The 10,984-nt window shown below is 43.3% G+C and overlaps 2 protein-coding genes across 2 annotated transcripts; one reads left to right on the top strand and one right to left on the bottom strand.

Moving 5' to 3' along the window:
• Positions 1-315: 315 nt before the first annotated feature.
• On the bottom strand, positions 316-1,110 carry LOC311042229 (hatching enzyme 1.2-like; the record flags this gene model as incomplete). The annotated part of the gene is made up of 1 exon (XM_084052839.1): positions 316-1,110. One exon carries the CDS (start codon positions 1,108-1,110, stop codon positions 316-318), a length of 795 nt encoding a protein of 264 aa, XP_083908965.1.
• Positions 1,111-4,246: 3,136 nt separating this feature from the next.
• LOC311042711 (hatching enzyme 1.2-like) lies at positions 4,247-5,044 on the top strand (the record flags this gene model as incomplete). The annotated part of the gene is made up of 1 exon (XM_084053634.1): positions 4,247-5,044. The coding sequence occupies one exon, from the start codon at positions 4,247-4,249 to the stop codon at positions 5,042-5,044; it is 798 nt and encodes a 265-aa protein (XP_083909760.1).
• Between the last annotated feature and the right edge of the window lie 5,940 nt (positions 5,045-10,984).

Genomic DNA, 10,984 nt, shown 5'->3' with positions numbered 1-10,984 from the left:
CAAATACACTTTGTTAAGACGATGACACAAACTTTATTAATAACCATATTCATTACATGTGACATACAGGAACTTAATGTATTTATCATAATGGCACACACTACTGTAGTATTGGTTGGTTGGTTTCTATGTAATCATCCTCATTATGTTATGTTACTCTGTCATCAATGTTTGCAGTTATAACAGATACTGACAGACATTTTGGGTTTTGATATATATATCAGGAAATGTGAGAAGAGAAAAATCAACACAAACTGCTGGAGATATTGTCAAACTAGGTCAGGTTTTTGTGTCACCTACATTCTAAAGGAGCTTTCAGCAGTTGTACAGTCTATTAATCCTCACGATATCGAGATAGGACATGCCCTGTCTCTGGCCGATCTGCACGGTGGAGTCTGGGATGGGGGTGATGCTGTCTTTGCCGTACTGGATAGAGAAGGCCGTTCTACCATAGTGCATGATGGAGGAATAGTCATAGGGGGTGCCCAGGTTGTTGGTGTACTGCCTGTAGAAGTTGTAGGCATTGTTGGGGTTGATGTTGTCCCAGTTGATGCGGACGTACTGGTCACGGTCGCTTCTGGTCTGCTCGTGCTGGAAACCCAGGGCATGGTTGATCTCGTGCTGGATGATGCCGTGGTGCACGCAGCCATTACGCATGAGAGAGAGCACTTGCTTGCCTCCGACTCTGCCCAGAGAAGAGTAGCAGCCATCTTTGTTCTCGATGCTGATGTAGTCGCGCTCGTTCTTCTGACGCGGCTCAAAGCGGATGCAGGTCATGTCGTGGAAGGACTGCATGGCGTATTGGATCTGAGATACCTCCCATGGTGTGAATTCGCTGCTCATCGTGTAGGGGATCGTCACGAAGCCACCGGCGTCTTTCTTCCACAGGCAGTTGGAATAAAAACAGTACATGGCGTTTCTGGTTCTGGGAACGAGCAGGTCTCCCTCCAGCAGCATCTCTCTGGAGCCGTTGTTGGAGGACAGAATCCTGGTGCTGATGTCGACCGCCTGGTGGTCGTCTGTCTGGACCTCTGATCCACTTCCTTCTTCCAGGATGGGATGGGCCCATGAGAGACCCAGCAGTAGCAGGAGGCTGAAAAGGAGCTTCATCTTCACGGTGTGTCTGCGGGCTCCTTAGTCTCTGATGGTGCTGGAGAGGCTTTGGAGAGGGTGCTTGGTGACTGAGTCTACAGAGTCCTTAGCCTTTATACTGACCTGCATAGGTGTGTCTGCTGGAGGATTAAGGGTTGTGTCCAGACCCCTGAAGCCTAAACAAACTGTGAAGGGAGGATTCCTCAGACCAACCTGCTGTTTCAACAGTTGTCTGTATTAAAGGAAATTAAAGGGAGAACTAGCATTGATTAAGCGGGGGGGGGAAACATGAACACAATCAGGTTTACATGAACATTTCAGATGATCAGCTCTAACTCTAATTATTGTGAAACTACATTTGGATTGGTAACATGGTAACCATAAGAAGAGGTCTCACATGATCACAATCCCTTATACTAACCACATTCAGTGAACCCTAACGTTGTTATTCTGGGCGCGAATATTCAGTGAAAATAGCAGATGCAAGCTCACGAGTTACAAGGTAACGCATTGTGAGGTGTTGTGAGCTTGTAGATCGGCTATTTTGTATATAATGTTCACTCTAGATTCAGAATAGGAACGCTAGGGTTCATGTGGTTAGTGAGAAAAACACTGCTCATCTGTCAGACTTGGATGAGATGCTGGAGCCAGAAGGAAACCAAATGAACAATAAAAGGCAGCCTCTGGACACTCAAAGCTGTGCAAACATCATATTTATAATTTCTTTATAGCAAGATTTCGTCATAGACCTTCAGTCAACTCTTAGAGTGTACAAATGTTATCAAATGGAACCATACATGCTCAGTGGTACAAATGGATGAAATAATACTGAAGATTTTACGTTATGTAGGGCCTTTTTGCTTTGAGTGAAGAGCGATATCTACTAAGGGACCCAGCTAGAGAAGTAGTTTGCAATGTTCCTGTAGCACTGTAGCAGTGGTATAAAGTAACTAAGTACATTTTCTCAAGTACTGTACTTACAGTATGTACAATTTTGAGGTACTTTTACTTTACTGGAGTATTTCCAATTATCAGTACTTTTACTTCTACTCCACTACATATCAGCGGCAAATATTGTACTTTTACTCCACTACAATTATTTGAAAACTTTAATAATAATAATAATAATAAACTTTATTTGTATAGCACCTTTCATGACATGAAATGCAGCTCAAAGTGCTTTACAGAGCAAGAATACAATTACAGCTACAACCAATTTAACAATAAGGCAAAAAAAAATAAAAGCAAAAGCATAAAGCACATTAAAATAATAGCAAAAGGCAGTGAATCAGGCAATACAGTGAGGACATAGGTAACTAGTTACTAGTTACTTTGCAGATATAAATCATTACATTATAAAACATACATTTACCACTTCAACCCTATTTTATACCTAGGCTATTTGAAAATAGCAGATCTACAAGCTCACAACGTGTTCATCTGTAAATATAAAACACCTTCCACAAATACAAAGAATATTGTGTAAATACACAAACTAAAAGGGTTTCCATCAAGGTCTGTCTTTTTCTTGTACTGCAGTATCTCATGGTTATGAATATTTTTGAGTTGGATATTGTAGATTCCTGTTCCTAAATGTTTAGGGACAACCAACTTTGAATATAGAGGTGTCGCTATCTACATATATAGCCATATTGTGTGTGTGTGTGTGTGTGTGTGTGTGTGTGTGTGTGTGTGTGTGTGTGTGTGTGTGTGTGTGTGTGTGTGTGTGTGTGTGTGTGTGTGTGTGTGTGTGTGTGTGTGTGTGTGTGTGTGTGTGTGTGTGTGTGTGTGTGTGCTATTGTGTGTGCTATTGTGTGCTGTTTTCTAACAGCAGTGTTAAACGACATACAGTGGGTCAGTGGGTAGAGAGGCCTTCTTGGAATCGGAAGGTTCCCGTTTCAATCCCTGGCTACTCGTGGCTGCACGTCGAAGTGTCTTTGAGCAAGATGATGAGCAGGTTGGTGCCTTGCATGGTTTCCTTTGCCATTGGTGTACGAATGGGAGAATGTAATGCACATTGCAAAGCGGTTTGGAGAAACCAAATTAGCTGTAATAGGCCTACATAGTTCTCTATGGGTCAAATGTAAAAAGGTCACCTGCCTAGTCAGGAAACACCTGTGATGCTGAGACCAAAAGGGCAGGAGAACTGCTCCCCCTCCCACCACCACCACCACACACACTAAACTATTAACAAGAGTTGAAATTAGTTGAATTACAATTCTGACCAAAAAGTGCCATGGATATACTGCAGTAGCACAGTGTAGCAGACTATCATGATCATCTTCATAACCCCAGCCATGGCAATTTAAAATGTTTCCCATCCTATTCCTATAGGGCGGCAGTGGCTCAGGGGTAGAGTGGCCGGGTAGAGTGAACTGGAAACCGCAAGGTTTCTAGATCGATCCCGGGTTCCCCCAGAGTTAGTGTCCTTGAGCAAGACATTGAATCCCTAATCACTCCCGATGAGCAGGTTGGTGCCTTGTATGGTTTCCTCCACCATCGGTGTGTGAATGTAATGCACAATCTATGTAAAGCACTTTGGATAAAAGTGCTATAGAAAATGCACCATTTACGATTTTATTACCATTTACCCATCCTGAGGAGTAGGGGTGACCGCCGCGCCTTTGCTGCTGCCGCTCCTAAGCTTTGGAACTTCCTGCCCGCCTATATTAGAAGTACTAATTCTATAGAGGCTTTTAAATCCCTTCTTAAAACATACTTTTATTCTTTAGCTTTTAATCACACCTAAGTTCATGTCTTGATCTGCTTGTTGTATGTGATATGTGACTTAGTTGTTGTTACACTTGCATGCTTTCTCGTTGATGTTTTTTGTCTCACCCTGAACAGCACTTTGGTCAATTTCGATTGTTGTAAATGTGCTTTATAAATATAGTTTGATTTGATTTGATATCAACCAACAGTTGATGTCCCTTTAATGACTGAGGAATACAGACACTGTTGAAACAGCAGGTTGGTCTGAGGAACAAACCTTCACAGTTTGTTTAGGCTTCAGGGGTCTGGACACAACCCTTAATCCTCCAGCAGACACACCTATGCAGGTCAGTATAAAGGCTCTGTAGACTCAGTCACCAAGCACCCTCTCCAAAGCCTCTCCAGCACCATCAGAGACTAAGGAGCCCCCAGACACACCGTGATGATGAAGCTCCTTTTCAGCCTCCTGCTACTGCTGGGTCTCTCCTGGGCCCATCCCATCCTGGAAGAAGGAAGTGGATCAGAGGTCCAGACAGACGACCACCAGGCGGTCGACATCAGCACCAGGATTCTGTCCTCCAACAACGGCTCCAGAGAGATGCTGCTGGAGGGAGACCTGCTCGTTCCCAGAACCAGAAACGCCATGTACTGTTTTTATTCCAACTGCCTGTGGAAGAAAGACGCCGGTGGCTTTGTGACGATCCCCTACACGATGAGCAGCGAATTCAAACCATGGGAGGTATCTCAGATCCAATACGCCATGCAGTCCTTCCACGACATGACCTGCATCCGCTTTGAGCCACGCCAGAAGAACGAGCGCGACTACATCAGCATCGAGAACAAAGATGGCTGCTACTCTTCTCTGGGCAGAGTCGGAGGCAAGCAAGTGCTCTCTCTCATGCGTAATGGCTGCGTGCACCACGGCATCATCCAGCACGAGATCAACCATGCCCTGGGTTTCCAGCACGAGCAGACCAGAAGCGACCGTGACCAGTACGTCCGCATCAACTGGGACAACATCAACCCCAACAATGCCTACAACTTCTACAGGCAGTACACCAACAACCTGGGCACCCCCTATGACTATTCCTCCATCATGCACTATGGTAGAACGGCCTTCTCTATCCAGTACGGCAAAGACAGCATCACCCCCATCCCAGACTCCACCGTGCAGATCGGCCAGAGACAGGGCATGTCCTATCTCGATATCGTGAGGATTAATAGACTGTACAACTGCTGAAAGCTCCTTTAGAATGTAGGTGACACAAAAACCTGACCTAGTTTGACAATATCTCCAGCACATTGATGACAGAGTAACAGAATGAGGATGATTACAATGAAACCAACCAACCAACTACTACAGTATGTGAAACACTGGTCGCATCTGCTTTGATGTGGTCATTATGATAAATGCATTAAGTTCCTGTAGTCACATGTAATGAATATGGTTATTAATAAAGTTTGTGTCATAGTCTTAACAAAGTGTATTTGGGTCATTTAATCTACTGTGTGTGTGTGTGTGTGCGTGCGTGCGTGCGTGCGTGCGTGCGTGCGTGCGTGCGTGTGTGTGAGAGAGAGAGTGTGTGTGTGTGTGTGTGTGTGCGTGTGTGTGTGTGTGTGTGTGTGTGTGTGTGTGTGTGTGTGTGTGTGTGTGTGTGTGTGTGTGTGTGTGTGTGTGTGTGTTTCCATTAATTACAACAGGTCTGATAGTTGTATTACTAACATTTCTTCTTGGTGTCACTCTCTGAGATGTGTTTATGTCAACCTGCAGTTTGGGACCCCAAGTTATATTAGGTCTCACGTTCATGGGACCTAATATATTCTAATGAGTGAAAGTCATTCAAATGTTCTATTAAATTACAAAGTTACAACGGTCTCATTCCCAGGCAGTTAAGTGACTAAAAGAGTATGTATTTATGTACAGTTACAGTATCTGGCTTTAAGCATTAAAGGAACATGTCACATATTTTCAATCGTATCTTCACCACATGCAGGGCAGGAATTTCATCGAGGCCAAGAAGGCCATGGCCTCTCTGTTTGGCAAAAAAAAAACATACAGTATGCCCTGAGGCCACAGTGTCAATGATGCCCCGCCCACACTGCCCCAGCTGATTATAGCATTTTCTCCTCTGCCTCTTTCCTGTCAATACAAGTTTCAGGTTTTTAAACACCAGTGTCTTATTGGGATTCTGAATTCCCGGGTTTTATTCCTGAGCCCGGCGGGGGATTTTCTGCGTGGCATCTCCTGGCTGACTCTTTCTCCATTTTCTTGGATCCCTCCACTGTTCTATTGAATAAAGGCAGAAACGAATTAAAACAATATATATATATAAAAAATAAAGTCTGAACAGGGATGTTGCACTGAAGTGTCAAGTGTGGACACAAGTTATGATCTGATACATCTGATCACAGAAGTTGCAGTTGTAATGTAACCACAGCCTAAGACTTGAAGTGTTTTTTATCATCACTGGGTTACACTCAGTACCAGTATACAGCAGTTTATATACTTTTATTTGGGTGGACCACTACAGCGGTGCCAGCCTTAAACGCAGATGTCTCTGAGTCACTGAATTTACACAAGTGGTGAGACGGTTGGCTTAACAATGAACGCCTCCCTCCAGTCTCTTCAATTCCTCACTTTCACTGAGAGAGAACCCCAGAGAACACTCACTGCTACCCTCTCTGAACCCTACAACTAAAGACCTTTAGTCGTAGTACAGGTTTACTTATCACACAAATTCCACGTGGAATTTCTGATTTTCTCATCTTAATTTTCTCAAATGAAGTCACAGGCCTACTCCTGAAGATCTTCTGTTTTGTGGTTTGGTGATACTGGTGGTCACACCAAGTGTGTTCTAATAATACAAATCCCAGAGTTCCATTCCCGTTAGCAAACGTTGTGTTTGGACTAAATCGCGGACACACACACACACACACACACACACACACACACACACACACACACACACACACACACACACACACACACACACACACACACACACACACACACACACACACACACACACACACACACACACACACACACACCCTACCCCCTATACCATGCGTTTCTTCCCTTCCATCGCTCAGCTCTCTCCTCATTGGGTGTTCAGGGTGTAAACACCTGTGGCTGATGCGTTCTTTCCTGCTTCCAGCCTGCCATTGTGTAACCACCTAGTAACAATCTCCAGATGGTATGAGCTACAGTATGAGCTAATGCCACAGGAAACAGAGCTATGATGACTGTACTGGCTGGCTAGCGGGCTTGAGCCTGGCCTGCATGGTTGACTTGGTGAGTTCCTGGCTGGTTCAGTGGCTGGTTGGCTGGGAGGCTGATTCCTTAATATGTTACCACCTGGATTCCAACCGGTGTCTCCCAAATGAAGAATCAAACATCTACAGTAGGCTACACACTTTAATAAGTATGGGGTATACACGTATTTAGCAAGGTGCTGTGAGAGCCCAATGTCAACCTAATATATTATTCATTCCATAAGCTTCCATCAACTTAAGGCATATTTTTATTTGTTTATTTGTTAGGATTCCCCATTAGCTGTGCCCTAAAGCACCGCTAGTCTTCCTGGGGTCCACACATAAAAAACAATACATACATTTAAAAGATACATTTACAAAAACAAAACATAAATACAAAAATAAAAAGTACATTAAACTATATAGTCCATGAATTTAAGACTAATTAAAATGCATTAAAAACAATCTGGTACATCCTACAATAAACATTTTCCCAGGTGTCTCTTTATTAGGTTTTTGAATAGTGATTTCTGTGTCAGTTTGGTTATATTAGTCTCCCTAGAGGTGGTACTGATAGGTGCAAATCTGTTGTTCAGATCTGGTATCTTATTAGCTAGATCCATATAGGCCCTATGTTGTTGTCACTGTATATCAAGCAAATTGCCCCCAGGGACAGATGTACTTTTACCTGTAATACATTGACTTATTTCTACATTTCTTTATTAAAAGAATTCCAGTTGCATCATATTTGAAGCCATGTTATGGGGGTTGAACTGTTTCATTGCACTGGCCACTAGAGTACACTCTAACACTGTTGATCATCCAGTAGAGTAGACTATACTGTTGTTGAACTTGGTTGTTCTCTCTCATATTCTAACTACCAGGATTTACAGGAAGAAGTAGCAGGAGTTACCAATTACCATGTCTTCTCCCAGAGAATCTGATTGTTAGCCTAATGAATTCCTGAGGGGATAAACTCACACACACACACACACACACACACACACACACACACACACACACACACACACACACACACACACACACACACACACACACACACACACACACACACACACACACACACACACGCGTATCTCATGTACATTTATGCACTCTACACACATAGACCAACACATATACACAGACAAAACACACTTATACACAGACAGATTCGCAGATCATGAATGGATCTATCTCATATTGCTTCAGAAGCCAATTAAGCTATAATGAATTGAAAACCAAAACATTTATTTAAGTAGCCGGTTAGCATTTTGTCACCTTCAATCAAATTAATTATAGTGGTTGTCTTACAAGAAAATGTCAAAGACAACACTTACATTGTGTAACATGCTCCACTGAAACACAAAATAAGTGATCACGGACTAGAGGCAGCAAAAAGTTGCTGTGACAGGCTCAACAGTTGGACAGACGACAGCCAGGTTTCAATTTAACAAGGTTCCTTTTATTTTACAAGTAGCCATACAGGATCACACGCTGCTTGCCATGCTGTGGTACTAGATCTCAAGGTCCTGTAGCTACATATTAACTTCACAGGGGAGAGCAGATGGTAACTCTTCTGTCCGGACAGTGGCTCTCCCTGAATGTTTGTGGAGATGACTGATTTATCCTGGTGTGACTGCTTACATCAGTCATCCTCCATCCCACATAGCCCCATCGCCAAACTGAGGCTGGGGAGCAACCGAAGCCTGGAAAGCTGTCTTGACTGGTGGAGTCCTTCCCGGATTGACCAGCTCCACCGTCCCTCTCAGATGCCTGAGGCTGCTGCAGGGGCTGCTTGGATAGGCTGGGAGGAAGCTCAGCAGCTGGGACACGATGGTGGCTCCTTGGTGTGTTCTCCAGCTGCAGACGGTTGTCCGCGGTGACTGCCGTGCTGCTTCCCCATCCTCAGGTGGACACCACCGTTGACTTCAGCAGCTGCAGCTGAGGAGGGGCTGGGTGCCTGGACGATGGGGAAAGTACTGTGGTCCCTCAAGGACACTACTGAACCCACACCGCTGGGGTTTGGTAGCCAAAGACAGACGACAGCCAGGTTTCAAGATAACAAAAGTTCCTTTTATTTTACAAGTAGCCATACAGGATCACACACTGCTTGCCATGTGGTACTAGATCTCAAGGTCCTGTAGCTACACATTAACTTCACAGGGGAGAGCAGATGGTAACTCTTCTGTCCGGACAGTGGCTCTCCCTGAATGTGTGTGGAGATGACTGATTGTCTCCGCCAGGCCGAAGGCATGATGTATTCTTAAGGTGATAGTAGGCTGACTTTGTAACTGTCTTAATGTGGCTGTTGAAATTCAGGTGTGAGTCCATGACTACACAAAGATGTCTGCCTTGGGTTGTGATTTTAAAGCAGAGCACACACTTTTAATCATTCTTCTTTGGCTCCTAAAACAAATCAGTTTTTTATTTGTTTAATGAAAGAAAAGTCTGGCACATCCAATCATTGATATGTTCACTACTCACATATATGCATTTACTACAGTGTTTGTACTGGACCATAAATGTCCTAGTGATATGGTTATGTAAATTTGTGTCATCTGCATACGGTACTAGGTATGGTAACATATTTTGTTGTTGTCCTGAGAAATTGGGAGCACTGTAGATGTTGAGCAGTAGAGGCCACAGGATGGAGTGCATTTTGCAGTTTGTCTAACAGTCTACTCACTTAGATACCTACATCTAAAGCCTTTCCTTCCTTCCTTCATGTGGAGAAATTCACAGGGAGTGCAAATTTATGCGATGTGCCTTATTAAAATGCGTCCCACTGAAAATGCTATCCAACGAGTGCTAATATGCTGCATTATAATTGTAAAACCTTTCCTTTGTAGTCCTGAGTTTCATCAGAGGCTGGGAGTGATGAAACGATTGTGACACTGTGTTAGTGATTCAAGTTAAGATCAGAGAGCAGAGGCATGTACACTCCACTCACTTACAACACAACACAGCACAAGTCAACTGCAGTTGTCTGAATCAGAGGGTATTAAAATGTATAACATTATTGAATATGAAGGAACAATGAATACAATTCCTTTTAGTCTACTCCCATTGTTGAACAATGGTGGTTGGTGAATTTTGTTCTTGAGATTAGCTGTAATATTTTGAAAGGATACGTATTGCCATAACCTTCAGAATCTTTCTCTGTGTGTGTGTGTGTGTGTGTGTGTGTGTGTGTGTGTGTGTGTGTGTGTGTGTGTGTGTGTGTGTGTGTGTGTTTGTTAGGGAGATAACTTGAAAACAAACAGGCACACATACATTTGGTGGGAATATGATTGGTAGGCTGATTAACTTTTCAATTGATATAAAAATCGTAGAACAAGAAATGTTTGTGGTTTTCACCTCTAATTGTTTATTTTGCCAGTGAGCGATTTTGTCTTTTAAGTGATCTTTAGTAGCCTAAACACTTTTCCTCATATTGCACTTCAGCATTACACTACGCTACATTTTCAAGGTTAATGGTTCCACACCTTGCACGGCTGTGTTAAGTTCAATATCCGGAAAAGAAGGTTGGTTTGCTACATGATGCCAGGTGGTTAATGGAGTCCAGTCCAGCTGCAGCTGTATCACCGTCAGGGAAAATAATGATCAGATATCAGAAGACACCGGACAGCCAGACTGTATGGACAAGATGGAGTGACCCACCATCATCCATCAACTGCTGTTTGTCTCCAATGCACATTCATCTTGAATTTGCATGGACCTGGCACCTGCACTTCTTTTGCTGGTAAAAGCATATCAATGTACCAGGCACCTGACATTTTATTTTTAAGATTTATAAACACTAAACATAATCTGTTGGCTCTTGAATTTGTCAGTGTGGCATTTTCATGCTCAGTTCTTGTGTGATTAGAAAAACGCGGTTGACTGGAAAGTGTTACAACTTGTTTTTAGACAAGACAAGTTG

This window comes from Gymnoscopelus microlampas (genome assembly GCF_963454915.1).
Source record: "Gymnoscopelus microlampas genome assembly, chromosome: 1".
Lineage (NCBI taxonomy): Eukaryota > Metazoa > Chordata > Actinopteri > Myctophiformes > Myctophidae > Gymnoscopelus > Gymnoscopelus microlampas.
The sequence above is the reverse complement of the archived record's forward strand: the minus strand, read 5'-3'. Positions and strand labels throughout refer to the sequence as shown.